This window comes from Rhinoderma darwinii, chromosome 4 (assembly GCF_050947455.1).
Source record: "Rhinoderma darwinii isolate aRhiDar2 chromosome 4, aRhiDar2.hap1, whole genome shotgun sequence".
NCBI classification, from domain to species: Eukaryota; Metazoa; Chordata; class Amphibia; order Anura; family Rhinodermatidae; genus Rhinoderma; species Rhinoderma darwinii.
This window is the reverse complement of record NC_134690.1, coordinates 125897774-125915297: the sequence shown is the minus strand read 5'-3', so window position 1 is coordinate 125915297 and position 17524 is coordinate 125897774. Positions and strand designations below refer to the sequence as shown.

The window sequence follows — 17524 nt, the reverse complement described above, 5'->3', positions numbered from 1 at the left end:
AATGGTGCAGCTCAGATGCTCAGCCGCAAGGCTAAATGGCTACATGGGAAAGCTATTTAGTGTTCTATACATAACTTTTCCGGGAATCCAAGACTTTGGCAAGAGACCCTATGGCAAGTAGTTTATTCATAACCTCAGACATCGTCCTAAATATATAACTATTTATACATTAAAGAGGCTCTGTCACCAGATTATAAGTGCCCTATCTCCTACATAATCTGATTGGCGCTGTAATGTAGATAACAACAGTGGTTTTTATTTTGAAAAACGATCATTTTTGAGGAACTTATGAGCAATTTTAGATTTATGCTAATTATTTTCTTAATGCACAACTGGGCGTTTTTTTACTTTTGACCAAGTGGTCGTTGTGAAGGGAAGTGTATGACACTGACCAATCAGTGACCAATCAGCATCATACACTTCTCTCCATTCATGTCCATTTGTACTCAGCACAGCGTGATCTCGCGAGATCATGCTGTACTGTCACATACACCCATATTAACTTTACTGAAGTGTCTTGAGAGTAAATAGACATCACCTCTAGCCAGGACGGAATGTCTATTCACAATCCCGACACTTCGGTAAAGTTTGTGTGGGACTTAATAGCTGCACAGCGTGATCTCGCTGTGCTGTCATTCATAGCGTGATCTCGCGAGATCACGCTGTGCAGCTATTAAGTCCCACACAAACATTGGCTGAAGGCCAATTCACTCTCAAGACATTTCAGTAAAGTTAATATGGGTGTATGTGACAGCACATGCTGTGCTGAGTACAAATGGACATGAATGGAGAGAAAAGTATGACGCTGATTGGTCACTGATTGGTCAGCGTCATACACTTTTCTTTACAATGCCCACTGGGTCAAAAGTTAAAAAACGCCCAGTTGGGCATTAAGAAAGTAATTAGCATAAAGCTAAAATTGCTCATAACTTGGTCAAAAATGATCGTTTTTCAAAATAAAAACCACTGTTGTTATCTACATTACAGCGCCGAACAATTGCAGCATTGACGTTATTTCTTCTGTCACGGTAGTGGAGTGTTTTTGTGCAGCAACACAACTGTACACAGAATACACAATGGTTTTGTTTGGGAAAGGTTTCCATGCTTTTGGTGTGACAGGATTTGATCCTAGCACATAACATACGGGTCGTATCACAGCTGTTTGGGTCCTAGCTGTTGGACCCCCACCGATCAGACATTTATTACTTATCCTGTGGATAGGTGATAAGTTATGATTTATGGAAAAAAATCCCTTTAAAGCGACCCTTCAGTCCCCGTCCCCCCCAAAATGGAAATGTATAGTCAACTTACCTGCTGCCTGATTCCTGTATCCCAGCCCCCTGTTTTCTGCTCTTCAATATGGCTGATGCAGTCTCAGACTTCGCTATCACGAGTTTCTAGGGAAGTCTCAGACACGCCTACACTGCCCTACAATGGACGATCGCTGATGACGTCAGACCGTGTCAGTGCTGTGCCTAGAAGCTCGACGTCATCAGCGCTCGTCCATCAGAAGGCATTGAAGGGGGTCTAGATGGGCCTCAAACTTCCCAAGAAGCTCTCCATGGCAAAGTCTGAGACTGCGGTGGCCATCTTGGGGAACGGAAAACGTCAGACCGGAAAGCAGGAACGGAGGTTGGTTTAATGAGGAGTCGGACAGGGCGTAAGTGGACTTATACATTTCCAATGTATAGTCACATTTTTTTTGCATTGGAGGATCGCTTTTATTATCAATTTGTAATCTGTGCCGACACCACATGGGCATGGCTTTCAGCCGCATGCGGACATCACTACATGTGTCCTAACCTTTAGGGTATGTGCACACACACTAATTACGTCCGTAATTGACGGACGTATTTCGGCCGCAAGTAGTGGACCGAACACAATGCAGGGAGCCGGGCTCCTAGCATCATACTTATGTACGATGCTAGGAGTCCCTGCCTCTCCGTGGAACTACTGTCCCGTACTGAAAACATGATTACAGTACGGGACAGTTGTCCTGCAGCGAGGCAGGGACTCCTAGCATCGTATATAACTATGATGCTAGGAGCCCGGCTCCCTGCAGTGTGTTCGGTCCGGTACTTGCGGCCGAAATACGTCCGTCAATTACGGACGTAATTAGTGTGTGTGCACATACCCTTAGCCTTAGAAAAACTGTATATTCTTTTGTTAATTTCTAAATTGCCAATGTGTTTTATTAAAACAGGAAAAGCCTCACGTAAAAGTAATAATATCCCTAACACTGCTGGAAATCACAGACGCATGAAAACACTGAATAAACACGTGGCGGCTATAAATGAGATCACCATGTTGCTTTTCTCAGACGTGATAATTAAAGAATTGTGACAAATATATTTTTAGTAGGTGCAGACTCAGAGTTCTAAGAACCTGTGACAAACGTGTCCAGACATGAAATCTGGTTTATTTTAAGGAAACTTTATTTAATCTCCAAAACGGTATAAATCCTGGCTATCAGAGCGACTTAACTTTGTCATGAAATGTAACCTTGCTCAAAATGAAATAATCTGATTTATTTTTCACATACATTATCTTATTTATCAAAACTGTCTAGCAGACAAACATGTCCCATAGCAACCAATCATAATGCAGCTTTCATTTTTTAAACGCTGTAGAGTAATAAAAAGCCGCTCTGTGGTTGCAGTTTTTCTCTTGTGATAAATGAGGAAAATTGTATAAGGAATACAATTGCTACCTACATTCACAGTTGATACAACCACATTCATTTATTCCTAAATTAACTTTCTCTCTTATTTGGGGGTCCGACTCAAGTGAATGGGAGAGTGGTGAAATACCTCGCACAGCATCTACAAACGTAACGGCGCACGCAAATACGAACAAGGATAACCATGAAGAGGCTGCGGCGTACGTACAAGTGGCGTGGTCCCTTCAAACAGCTGATCGGCGGGGGTGCCGAGAACCAGACCCCCACCGATCGAATATTGATGGCCTATCGGCCATAAATGTTAAACTCCTGGACAACCCCTTTAAGATAAACAGGATAAAACTAGTCCAGACAAACGTAAAATGAGCCAAATTTATCACAATGGCGCATGCTGTATTATAAATTTGGAGGAACTTGCGAGACACTTTTATCTCTTTTACACCAACTCTTGGCTGGTGCACCTTATAAGAATATATTGCGCCCAAAAATTGGACAAGGTGTTAATAAATCTGGAGCATTTTACGACTCCTCAGCCACGCCCATTTAGATAGACACTTCGAGACTGTCGAGGGAGTTGTAAAAAGTGTCAAAGGAATATCATGAATTTGGTGTATGCTTTTCCTGCAACTGATCTGTGATTAGGGATTCACATCGCGTTCATGAACTACATTTATCATGTACGTCAGGAACGATCCTCGTGTATACGATAAACATGTCCATAAGGCTTCATTTTACGTGAAAGTTTATGGGTGACGGCACTGTTAGGCATCCGTCACAGGTATACGTTAAACTTAAATATCGGAAGAGCTCCAGTGTGGACAGTTATGTCGCTGGAGCTTCCTGCAGTCATTCTCCCCAGGGACTTGACGTTAAGAGCCAATCCAGGGCTGGAGTCCCCAGGCTGAACGATTATTGATGCTTCCGGAATTGGCTGAGACAGAATGATACAGGATACATAGAAGCTCTATCTTAAAAAGTCCAAAAAATGTTGAAAGTTGCTTAAACACACAAAATACATTCATTTAATTAAAAAGAAAAAAAAAGTGCTTATAAAGGTTTACATAACCTTTAATGCCAGAGGAGGTTTGGTATTCTGCAGTTATTGAGTCAGCAGAGCATTGGCGACGTTTATGCGCCTCAGTACACGGCGACCTCTATCTGTAAGTTTGCGGTTGTTCTAAAACACTTCCACTTTACAATAATACCGCTCACAGTTGATCGTGGAATATCTAGGGGGGGGGGAGAAATATGGGGCCTTACCATAAAAATATTACAGTTCTCTCTAAGGGTATGTTCACACTGAGTTTCTTGCAGGCAGAAAAACCTGCCTCAAAATTCAGGAATTTTGAGGCAGATTGTGACATGCCTGCACTTTTTTTAGTGCGTTTTATTGGCCACAACCATTGATCACTGTGCGCAGAAACGTTTTCTCTGCCTCCCATGGATTTCAATGTGAGGTCAGAGACGGAACCACAGGAAGAAAGAGGGGGCAAAAAAACGCCTCTGATTGAAATCAATGGGAGGCGATTTTGGCCTTGTTTTGGCGCGGTATTCAACACGGTTTCCGCATCAAAAACAGCGCCAGAAAATCTGTGTGAACAAGGCCTATGCTTGGCCAAAGTTTTGAAAGCCTACAAAGTTGTTGAACAAAGTGTTCATTTAAATAAAAACAAACAGATAAAAACATTAATGTTACATCAAAGCTAGAAAGAAAACGTTACATAAGAAGACTGTGGGGAAATGATTAACTACAAACACAATATATCAAAGAGTCATTTCATATGACCGGTCACATACTCTATCGTTCTTTCACAAAAAGATGCGGACAGAAGCCGCTACACCCTGTACATTAAAGCTGTCTGAGAGATTTCACACAGCGCTGGCCAATTTTCCAACATACCACTGAAAGAATAATGAGATTCCGACATAGACATGAAAGAAAATCAATTTTAAGGAACACTCATCCAGCTGATGATGTCATGAAACCATCAGTGCAGAATGACAATGTGTTCCAGTGAACAATCCTCCATTATTCTGCAAAGCCGTGGCATTACTGCAGGCGACATAAGGCGGCAGTGACCACTTGCCCACTAATACAGAAGAGGGTTGTTATTTTGTCAGCACATTGTAAATGCTTTCCAATCAGTAGTAAATTGCTAAATAATCACATCGGCAATGTACCTTTAATCGTTGGCTGTTTTCCTAGACCTATTGGGTTCCCCAGAGGCTGTGACCTCCCAAATTTATGTTAGGCTGTACTTAGAATTGTCCTCTCATACAGGATTTGCTCTCTCTGGATGTCTCCTTACTATTAATTATTGATCATTGCTTTAATCCGTCTTGATAAAGATTAGTTTATTGTACTCATACATCAATATGGCCTCATGCCCTAAAGGAACGGTGGGGTAGAAATACTAAAAATATCAAGCGGCTCGGCTGTCATGCTCTACAGGACACTTCTAAAGACTGGACTGGAGAATACAGGAAAAAGTACCGCAGAACATTCAATGCCACACTTGAATTGGCAGTACTGTCAACTACTTGGCGTTCTAATGACGGAGCATGCCATTTCACACATTTATAAGAGTTAATTCTAGATATTTCCATTAAATATTTTAGCGCAATTCATAACTTGGCAACTCACTAAAAAAGGCACATTGTGCAAAGATTTCTCTTTACATCTCAATGATGTGTATGGGAAGAAGAGTGAGAATCCCCTAAAGTGTATGGTTATTATGGCTGAACCAATATGTATCCTATTGTTTGCTAGAAGGAATTACAAGGAAGTGGCCCATGGCTGCATTCTTTGAATACTATAGTTTAGGGATGGACAGCTAAATTAGCTGGAATTAAAGTGACCTCCAGTTATAGAAGAAAACAATTATAGTCCCGGAGTTTGCATTATAATTAGTTTTCTAAATCATTGTATTAGGGTACATTGCTGTTAAACCTGCTGCACCTAACTAGATAGTAGGAGGTTACCGTTTTCAGTACGGGACCAAGCGCCGTAGGGTCTACTCATACTAGGACAACATAGTACCTACACGGTAGTGCCACTTTGCAGTAATGGTATGCTGTAATGGTGCTTATGGTATGTTCCCACTGTCGTGCTTATGGTATGTAGGCCAAATAGTAGTGCTAGAACAGAAACAGCATTAACAAAGAATTTCCCATACCATTGTCTCCACTAGAGAATTACCCATAATATTATGACAGCCACATCAATAGTATATAGTATATCATTAATATAGTCACGTATCAGTGCTTAGAGTAGTTACTTCCACGCATTACCCATGTAATGTCACAGTACCCCCTGCACTCTACTTCCCTAATGGCAACTTTTTCAAGAGCTGCCATTCTGCAGACACTTAAATGTAGCCATATCTTCCTATGCCAATCCCTAAAGTCAGAAAGAAAATTTGGAAAAGAAAAATTGGACAGAAGGGATCACAAATATGGTGTCTTTTTGTTTTAAAGTCAGTTCTCAAAACGTATAAAATAAGTTGGGGCAGATCAGAATTCTGGATGTTTTCACATTTCCATCACTTCTAACTCCAGAGGAAGTTGTAATGAGTTATAAGGTTATAAAGTATCCATAATACCATGCACTGCCTATAACAAAGAGCTAAATACCTTACAGTTAACACATCGATTTATTCTATGCTCAAAAGTTCAGTAACATTGTAAATATACTGCATTACTTATCTTGCTATTTTCCTGAGTTACAGCCTGTATTAGGGCATGACCACACGTGGCGGATTTCCTCCGCAACTGTCCGCATCAATGCCGCACAGAATCTGCGTTGCAGATTCTGCTGCGGATCTGCACAAAATGTGCAGTAAATTGATGCGGACTAGCTGCTGCGGACTGCGGTAAAAGTACTTCCCTTCTCCCTATCAGTGCAGGATAGAGAGAAGGGACAGCACTTTCCCTTGTGAAAGTCAAAGAAATTCATACTTACCGCCCGTTGTCTTGGTGACGCGTCCCTCCTTCGGCATCCAGCCCGATCTCCCTGGATGACGCGGCAGTCCATGTGACCGCTGCAGCCTGTTATTAGCCTGTGATTGGCTGCAGCCGTCACTTAGACTGAAACGTCATCCTGGGAGGCCGGACTGGAGACAGAAGCAGGGAGTTCTCGGTAAGTATGAACTTCATTTTTTTTTACAGATACATGTATATTGGGATCGGTAGTCACTGTCCCGGGTGCAGAAACAGTTACTGCCGATCGCTTAACTCTTTCAGCACCCTGGACAGTGACTATTTACAGACGTCTCCTAGCAACGCTCCCGTCATTACGGGAGCCCCATTGACTTCCTCAGTCTGGCTGTAGACCTAGAAATACATAGGTCCAGCCAGAATGAAGAAATGTCAAGTTAAAAAAGCAAGACGCATCCGCAGCACACATAACATGTGCATGACAGCTGCGGACTTCATTGCGGAAATTAGAATCTCCATTGAAGTCAATGGAGAAATTCCGCCATGAGTCCGCCACTGCTCCGCAACAGACAGAGCATGCTGCGGACACCAAATTCCGCTCCGCAGCCTATGCTCCGCAGCGGAATTTTACGCCTCATCTAAATGAACACTGCTAAATTAAAGTGTAAGTCAATGGACAAACGGCTCCGCTGCGGATTAACGCTGCGGAGTGTCCGCAGCGGAATTTAAGTGAAATTCCGCCACGTGTGAACCCAGCCTTATAGTCCAGAGCTGCATTCACAATACTGCAGGCTTCGGAGCTGACATTTCCCAGCATTCTTTGCTGGTTTAATGTCTGCATAGAGCTTGTTCTGCTAATGCTCAGTCAGGAAATTAATGTAATGTAGTGCATTGACAAATGTACGCAACTTTTTATATAAATACATTTTATAGATACTTTATAGCTACATTTTATTTATCTTTATGCAATTTAGATATCTCCTTTCCAGAAAATTGGTTACAAATACAATATAATATAGATATCATGAAAGTACTTTAGTATAATCTGACATAATATAGAGTGAAGCCTGATTTACACGAGCGTGTGCGTTTTGCGCACGCAAAAAACGCGGCGTTTTGCATGCGCAAAAGGCACTTAACAGCTGCGTGTGTCATCAGTGTATGATTTTCTCGCAGCCGCCATCATTTTGACACTCTGGATGTTTGTAAACAGAAAAGCACGTGGTGCTTTTCTGTTTACATTCAGAGTTTGACAGCTGTTGCGCGAACCACGCAGTTCGCACGGAAGTGCTTCCGTGCGACCTGCGTGGTTTTCACGCACCCATTGACTTCAATGGGTGCGTGATGCGCGAAAAACGGGGAAATATAGAACATGTCGTGAGTTTTACGCAGCGGACTCACGCTGCGCAAAACTCACGGACTGTCTGCACTGCCCCATAGACTTGTATAGGTCTGTGCGACCCGCGTGAAAAGCACGCGCGTCGCACGGACGTATATCACGGTCATGTAAATGATGCCTTAGATTTATAGATTTAGACATAAATTATTAAATAAAAAAAATTTGGTTTTAGATTTACTATTTCTGTTTTAGTTTGCACATGCTAATTGTATGTCAAGCTGGTTTCAATTTAGCTTGATTTATTATTTTGGCGGACGGAGGCTTTGGAGCATTTAAGCAGGGAGAAAATAATCGGTCTTAATACAGACCAACTATTTGTTGGATTGAAATGCGTCAATTATTTGAACAAAAATCTTACTTAGTGAGTGGATGCATAGAAGAGAAGTATAAATTATATTTCCCCTGTGTTTATGATCTAGTACTAGTTTTGGCATCAAAATACTGATACAAAATATTGGCCAAATCTGCAATGTGTGAATTAAGCTCGCCCATTTTTGAATTTTAAAACCAATGTGTCGAGCGTGTCGCATGCAACTGTTTTTGGCGTAAAACATTAATAAATGTAATGCAAATAAAATGCGCCAAATAATTAGCACATGACAATCGAAAAAACAGGTGCAAATTTTTTTTCAAAATCTACCCCAATGTCCTCAATGTTGAACCAGTGTGATAGCTAGTAAGGTCAGGAAGGATTTTTTTTCCATTTTCAGGGCCTGTTCCTCCCGTCCTTTTTCGCTTTTTGACCTTGAAGTGCCATGTGTCGTTTTTTCAAGCATGCTAACTATGTAACAATAATCTAAAACAAAAGGTAAGCACATATCCCTAACATTACATACTATAATAAAGCACCTATTGTAGTACTATCATCAAATAGGCCAACATGACATTACCGCTTTCACCTAGCATCTCAGCAAATTCTAATAGTATAATGCAAATGACTCTAAAATAAATAAATCTACAATAAATTTACCACCATTCCTGAAAATGACTAAAGTACAATTCTGCCCTGATGCCACGGGCATGTCAACTAGATTTCTACTGTGTTCTCCTTGCAAATGTTATCAGATTAGAAGGAAGCTTTACATGGATTTATAGAACAGAGGATCTTGCATGTGAGTCCAAAAATCATGCAGTACACTGAGTAAACCCTTCCATCAACACGTTCAATCCACTTTATACTTAGAACACATCTCCTTTCACTCTCTTCTAAGGTTACGCCGAGGCCACAGTGACCTCGCGCCAGGCTTTGGTATATTTACTCCTTTCAGCACCACCATGGGTAAAAGTTACAATATCATGTTTCCATCATTTCTCAGATAAAATAATAACATCATGTTCTTGGACAGTGGACATTGACAGTGAAGAGCTTGTCCTGACACATTGCGCCAAAGTAGAAGCAAAAGCGAATCTGGGCACGATATATTTAGAAAAGGGACTTTTCCTTTACAGGACATCTATGCCCACCATGAGTCAATCATTATTTTTTTTCTTGAGTCCATGCCTAAGCCCTAGAAATAAACAGAGCCGATTTGCCTAAAAGTAAATTGCCGGTATAGTTTTGGCCATGAGGATGAGGACAAGATTAGACTTCAATTCTAACCAATGTTATCCCATGCCATTCATAATGCCACATTAGCATCTTACACAGATTACATAATAGCATTGAAATTATGATGCTTTCTGAATACGGTGAATTTCCATTAATCGGATATGATGAGCCAGAAACCCCACTAATCTGGTATGGGAGAGAAAAAAGTCCCATGTCGGATTAGCATTACATCAACCTGATAGTCCTGCATGGGGGTCCAGCAGTCCTAATAATAAATATATTAGATATTATAAAATGTATTTATTCTTCAGTCATCATGCAGAGGTCTATATTAACTACTAGGAGCCTTTCTGGAAGCAGGAATGTCTGCACCATGACGTTGGCATGTCAACATACTGATGTAGTCGTCTTAATCTTGACTTTTAATGCATTAAATACAGTGGCAAGATCCTTTATCTTGACTTTTTCAATGGCTTTTGTTGTGTGATATGCTGCAGCAAGTTATCAGAGCCAAGATAAAGATGGCTACATCCATAGTAAGTCTGTATTCGTTGAAGGGGTTGCACAGGTGCATAAAAAAATGTGTGCTTCTAAAAAACAGCACCACACCTGGCCATGGGTTGAGTATGGTATTGCAGCTCAGCTTCTTGAAAGTAATTAGGGCTAAGATGTTCTACCACACACAAGCTGTGGACAGCAGGGCGGCGGGGTTGGTAAGCCAGACTTTCGACTCAAAAACCTGTCCCCTTCAGCTGGCTATGGCTACCAGAGACTTTTTGATAGTGTTTCAGTTCCAGATCGATGCACCTGTTGGTTCATGTTGTCCTTTCTGCTGTACCGCGGGATGCTACAGCTGGCCTATTCTACCACGTGGCCACAAGTACTGCACCTGTTTACAGATAAGTGCAAGATAATACTTTGTTTTAAGGCCTACCATGTGTTCTGCAACCTGTCATGTGCCCCGGCGTGCCAACTTTTTTTTTTCTTTGACAGCTTAGTCAAAAATGACTGGCAGCCACATTTTTTGCAAACAAATTGGAAAACAAAATATGAATAATATTGAATATAAGTCAGGTCTACATGTAACTCAGATGAAGACACTTTATAACTGTCCTTCCATAGACATTGGGTCAGCCCAACAATGACCACATCAGGCATTTCTGCTTTTATATGCAGCTTTTTCTTGTCGTACAGTAGGAATTTATTAACCAGAACATTTTCCGGCTCAGCAGATACAGGAGATTGTATCATCTCACTTTTTCATGCAATGGATATTGTTTATATTTTATATTAAAAAAAAGTTTACGTTGTATATTTTCATTTTCTGTATTGTGTTGTAGACAAACGGATATCTACTAAAATGTGAAAAAAGAGATACGATCACTTAAAGTTACCGGCCAAACTCCTGAGACTTTACTATTGGGGGAATAATCACGCGGTGAGGCAAAAACTGCCGCGATTACCATAACATTGCGGCATGATGCTGCGGCTTTGTAGCGGTTTTGAAATAAAAGCTGCATTTTCCCGTTATTTTGCATTAATAATTCAAGATGTGACCCCGCCGTGTGAATTTAAAGGGGTCCTGTCAGCTCTCCATACCTGTCTGTGTTAATAATTACTTGTATTCCCCTTGAAAAAAACCTATTCTGGTGCATCTTTTCATAGAACTCGTGTTGTACCATTCCTCTGTTATTCCTCCTACAAATTTATGAATAAATTGAAAATTGGGTGTTACCAGTTGGGGGTGGGTCTCTTCAGTCTGTCCAATCAGTGCTCACTGTTTCAGACTGTGTAGGGACACACCCCCTTGACAAGGAGAATGGTAACACCCAGTTGTCAATTTATTCATAAATTTCTAGGAGGAATAACAGAAGAACAGCACAACACAGAGTTCTCAGAAAAGATGCTCTAGAATTGTGATTTTGCAGGGAATACAAGTATTTCGTAAAACAGACGTCAGGAGAGATGACAGGTCCTCTCTAAGAGATTCTGATGACAACATGCCTTGTTCTGATCGCTGTCAGGAGTTGTGTTGTCATGTAGAGTCATATCTACATTCATTTTACTTACCTAGCGCTATCATCCATAGTTATGACAAATCAGAGATAATTCGAGTAGAAGTAGCTGGGAGTTTAGGGCCACAACTGTAGTGATTTTAGACAACTGGACAGTTACTCCAGCACAAGCCTAAAAGCATCCCATTACCAAAAATACTCTTCTGGAAATGGAAAGAATCAATATTGGTCAGGTAGGAAAATGAGATCAGATGATAACCTATAACACTGGTTGTGTTATTTATGCAGAAAAAAATGATGTAGCTGAGCTAGAATGGTTTGGCAAACTAGATCAACAATTGTTTTGGGCCTCCAAGGTGAAAGAGAGCAATGACCTGTGCATGTCAATGTAAGTAGTTATAATCGAAGGCCACTATGGAGAAGAGGATGCCGGCAAGGCACTTCACCGGTGTCATTGACGGAAGCCTCTACTAGGACGGAGAGTCGTTAAGCATGACCGGCTCCCGGACCTGGCCAGGCCATGAATTACATGCTTGGCCATTCATATATATGGCCAGCTGGAGATTCCCTGGAGATTACGGCAACTATCTTCAGGAAAGGGTTGCCTTCATGAGACAATCACCTTAAGGGTATGTTCACACGGCCAAATTTCAGACGTATACGAGGCGTATTATGCCTCGTTTTACGTCTGAAAATATGGCTACAATACGTCGGCAAACATCTGCCCATTCATTTGAATGGGTTTGCCGACGTACTGTGCAGACGACCTGTTATTTACGCGTCGTCGTTTGACAGCTGTCAAACGACGACTCGTAAAAATACAGCCTCGTCAAAAGAAGTGCAGGACACTTCTTTCAGACGTTTTTGGAGCTGTTTTCTCATAGACTCCAATGAAAACAGCTCCAAAAACGAGTTGGTAAAAAAATGAGTTGGTAAAAATGCGAGTTGGTAAAAAACGTCTGAAAAGCAGGGTCTGTTTTCCCTTGAAAACAGCTCTGGATTTTCAGACGTTTTGGTTGACTACGTGTGAACATACCCTAATTGTACATCTCTTAAGGCCCTTTTACACTGGTTGATAAGTGGCCGATGCAGCGAGCGCCGATTAACGAGACATCGGTGCTCGGCGCTCTTTTGCTCCTGTCACACGGAGCTATGGATGGAGACGAGCGGTCGTTACTCCGATCGCTCGTCCCCATCCATTATTATCATGTCAGCAGCGCGTCTCCCTGTTTACACAGGGAGACGTGCTGCCGACAACGATAATATTTTACTTTTTTAAAACGAGACGTAAAGTTTTTGTTCGTTCATGTGCTGATCGTTCCCCTCTTTGTACTGGGCAATTATCGGCAAAGAGGGTTATATGAACGCCCGTCTGCCCAATAATCGTCCTGTGTAAAACCCCCTTTACATCTCAAGGAATCAACATCTCAAGTATATAATTATAATAGAATATCTTGGAGAACACAGATGACCAAAGAACTTCATCATTTGTGAATATAAATCTTGGGGTGAATTGGTAGATCCGTCTTAGTAATTGTACAGAGTGAAATATAAACATCTAACCATTTTTTGTACCGGATCTGATCTACACATCAATCCTTCTCCACCTACTTGTACAGGTTTTCCATTCATTTATTGTTGTTTTTATTCTCCAGACTTTACACATGCTCATGATGTCAAATAATATCCAGGTCTTAGTCTAGGTTGTGACCAGCAGCCAATATCTAAACCTAGGACTCAGTTTAAAATGTACATTTGACTAAACTTTACAGGAAATTATATGAACCAAAATGTAAATATTGCAAATAAAACTAATAATTGCTTTGTTACCCGATACTATAGTAATACAGCAAAATACATGACGTGAGACCCTAGAATACTCTGCTATAGGTACAAAAAGGTTACAAAGGGAGTGATCGCCTGTAAACATCTCCTGACCAGTCAGACGGCAGAATCAGTGGACTCCTGAGTCTATTACAGTTCTGATAAATTCATCTGGAGAGCTGTCAGCAAAGCTCGGAGATATGGAAACGTTAAATCGTATGTCCACCTTTCATTACCATTTTACGGCTTATATAGGGCTATAATCTGTTGAGTAACTTTGTAAATTCATTATATTACCTATCTTGTATTTATCCTGAGTTATGGCCTTATTGTAGTATATAATATAGATGTATTCACAATTTTAGCTGTTGCTATTGGAGACCGTCAACAAGTTTGTTGACAGACATATCCCTGATAATTTGGCTAAACTCCTGGTTAGTTTTCCTACATTAGATTACTTTTCAGCTCCTGCTGCAATGACAAAACTCCCCAGAAATAAAATCGACAGACTGCACAGATGCAAAAAAAAGCAGAAAATGATGGGAGAATTCAGCTCTGAAGCCTGTAAATTGTTGCTGCAGCTCTAGATCAATACAACGTAAGTAATCCAAGGTATTTGCAAAGTTACTTAACATTTTTATAAAGATTAATTCTGTATGTAAAGTGTAAAATGGTGTGTAAAGTTGGGCATACATTGGCATTATGCGTGGCACAGTACCACAGCCTCTACAATGATATATTGTCGCATGTCTTAAAGGCACAGGAGATAAGATTTACACCGTTTTGGAACCCGACATTTGTGTACCAAGTCGCAATCTATCTGCTCTCCACATTTATGTGTCTCCTTTATTGTTGTAAAGCTACAAATCCTGCTGGGACTTGTAGTTCTATAACATTCAGAGATCTGCTATAGTCTAGCACATGCTGAGCCTTGTAGTTCTCCAGTCTGTGCTGATGTTTTATGTTCTGCACTGATCATAAATTGCAGACATCATGTCCAGTACAACTACTGGCGCCCGGGCTGCTAAATGCCAATAGTGAATAGAGAAATGACGATGATAAGGGTGAGAAAAGAAAATGGATCGATTCTGTCGTAAGGAACTCACGAGAAGAACGGATCTTCCTCGAAGTCTCTGAGAAGGCTCCCGAACATTGTGTCCCGCGGCTCCCCGCACCGAGTCCAGCTGAGCTCCGCTCCGAACTGAGAGAACGCGCCGGTGACACAATAGTATAAAGCGGAATGTCAGGTGACCCGCAGCGACGCCTCTGATTGGTTCATCGCCCGCAGAATTCTCTGGCGCTGGAGACTTCTTTTGTCTCCATGGTAACCATTGTCAACAGTTTCCCTGCCAAGCGGCCTGGGATGGAAATAACTAGAACCTAATCGCAGTATATGTCCTATATAATATATGCGCTAGCCCATAGGCTATTAGTCACTAGAAATACATGCAGGTTACTCCCCGCACACTCAGTCATCGCTGACAGGTAATATGTTTAAGGCCTTGTTCACACGGTGTCGCTTTGCTGCAGTTTTTGCAGGTATTTTTTTAAGCCAAAACCAGGAACAGAACCTAAACATTAGAAATATATAAAGGAAAGCCTTAGAGGTCTGCTCTCCTAGGTCCAATTCTGGTTTTGGCTTAAAAAGTGCATGCAACATCTGCAGCAAATCTGCAGTGTGAACAAGGCCTAATATGTGTAATTCACATCATGCTCATTCTTGTGTGATGAAGCAGCAGGTTAAGGCCTGATTTACACGAGCGTGATATACGTCCGTGCGACACCCGTGCTTTTCTCGCGGGTCGCACGGACCTATACTCGTCTATGGGGCAGTGCAGACAGTCCGTGAGTTTTGCGCAGCTTGAGTGCGCTGCGTAAAACTCCCGACATGTTCTATATTTCGCAGTTTTTCGCGCATCACGCACCCATTGAAGTCAATGGGTGCGTGAAAACCACGCATGCCGCACGGAAGCACTTCCGTGCGAACTGCGTGATTCGCGCAACAGCTGTCAAACTCTGAATGTAAACAGAAAAGCACCACGTGCTTTTCTGTTTGCAAACATCCAAACGGAGTGTCATAATGATGGTGGCTGCGCGAAAATCATGCAGCCGCGCATCATACGCTGATGACACACGGAGCTGTTAAGTGCCTTTTGCGCACGCAAAACGCAGCATTTTTTGCGTGCGCAAAACGCACACGCTCGTGTAAATCAGGCCTTACACGGCAGATTTTACCCTTTGCAAAGCATATGGTGAAAACCGCAGCAAATCTGCAACAAAATCTGCAAGTAACATTCGTATTTTGCTGCAGATTGTTGCAGATTTCCCACGAATTCTCAGTAGAATCTACAGCGGAAATTATCTGTTACATCTTTATTTCACGAGAGGAGGGATTGTTCCATATTGTTCTATGCTACATTTCTATTGTTTATCGAAAAACATATAAAAAACAATTGGAAAAAATAAAAGTCTAGGTGTAGCCTTATGCAATGTGTAAACAAGGTCTATTTGTTGCAGATTTTGAATACGCATAAGGCTTCGTTCACATCTGCGCTAGGGCTCCATTCCCAGAACGGAGCCCTGACAGACACAAACGGAAACCATAGGTTTCCGTTTGCATCATCATTGATTTCAATGGTGACGGAGCCGGTGAAAATGGTTTCCATTTGTCTCCGTTGTGTAAGGGTTCCGTCATTTTGATGCAATCAATACCGTAGTCGACTGCACTATTCATGCCGTCAAAACTACGAAACCCTTACGAACGGAAACCATTGGCACCGGATCCGTCACCATTGAAATCAATGGTGATGCAAACACAAATCTATGGTTTCCGTTTGTGTCAGTCAGGGTTCCGCTCTGACGGAAAGCTCAAACGGAACGTCAGAACGGAGCCCTGACGCAGATGTGAACGAAGCCTTACACACCCAAAATTCACAACAAGGTACAATACAATGTATTCACACAGTTGGTGCAGATGTGAGGTCACGCTTCTAGTCTTCGAACCGCTGATCTCTACTAGACGTGCAGCAGATTCCGCCCATTGTAGATATATGTAACTGTGGAGGTATAGGGTCGTATAGCTCTGTCCATGCATTTGGTGGGTTCGTTTGAAATGGTCCTGGCGAATGTAAACACCAAACGTTTAGCCGTACATAACCAATAAATGTGTTTTCCTTCCAATATAAAGGATGGCATACTGCTGAGACATGCAATAACTTACTGATGGGTTGGTGTCTGAAATCTGGGATCCCCACGATCATAAGAATGAAGGGGCCGCAGTACTAGTAAAGCGCATTGGTCCCTTCACATTTTGTATCTGCTGCTCCTGAGCTGTGCTGGTAGATTCTCAGATCTCTGCATCGCGCCTGGATCTGGAGGCCGCGTCCCCTTCTTTCTAGAGATATGCCATAACTTTTATCAGTGGGAAAACCCCTTTAATCAGTGCAAAATTGTGGGATCAGTATGGTTGGAGCCTTTAGCACCCCTATTTTAGTCCTTTATGGTTATCTTATACATGCCATTATAAAAGAGGCCCCATAAATGTATATGGCTTAGAATGAAAGTGCCCTGCAAAGTATTGTAATTGTTATCTAAATTGTCTATACATGTCAAGGCTTATGAATCTTGCACAGCCCCGGGGACTACAGGTAATATGATAAATCATTAAAATGCAATTTCAAGTTCACACAACACCATGACAAGACGCATCCTATGACACACAATGATTCTGACCGGGGAGCGGCCTTTAGGAGCCCTTCCATCCGGTGACACATACTTTTACAATATAGGAGAAGCAAAAGTCATTCAACATTTACACAGTAATGACTCCCATGTTAATGGGGTTATACAGGATTAGAAAAACATGGCTGCTTTCTTCCAAAAACAGCGCTACACCCAGTGGCGGATTAAGAAGACCATGGGCCCTGGGCCGTTACCCAAACTTGGGCCCCCTTCTCCACCGCCACCCTGCCGCGCCGTAACTATTGCTAACACTACCTTTTTGCACAAGCATTAACAAATGGGTGTTACGATTCCCCTTTCACAGGGCTGTGTCCCTACATACTGACAGTATCACACTGTGCAGGGACACATCCTCCTGACAAGGGGAATGGTAACACCAA

General features: G+C 41.9%; 1 protein-coding gene across 6 annotated transcripts in view; it reads right to left on the bottom strand.

Moving 5' to 3' along the window:
- Positions 1–14641, bottom strand: part of MLF1 (myeloid leukemia factor 1) — a 33345-nt gene extending 18704 nt beyond the window's left edge. The window contains exon 1 of one of the 6 annotated variants that reach the window (XM_075861545.1): positions 14510–14641. In XM_075861545.1, coding sequence (XP_075717660.1) covers positions 14510–14556 — 47 coding nt within the window. In that variant the 5' untranslated portion in view covers positions 14557–14641. Of the gene's footprint in view, positions 1–10371; positions 10454–14509 lie in introns of those variants that run through there. The other 5 variants (XM_075861547.1, XM_075861543.1, XM_075861548.1 and 2 more) reach the window with 5 other exon arrangements.
- Between the last annotated feature and the right edge of the window lie 2883 nt (positions 14642–17524).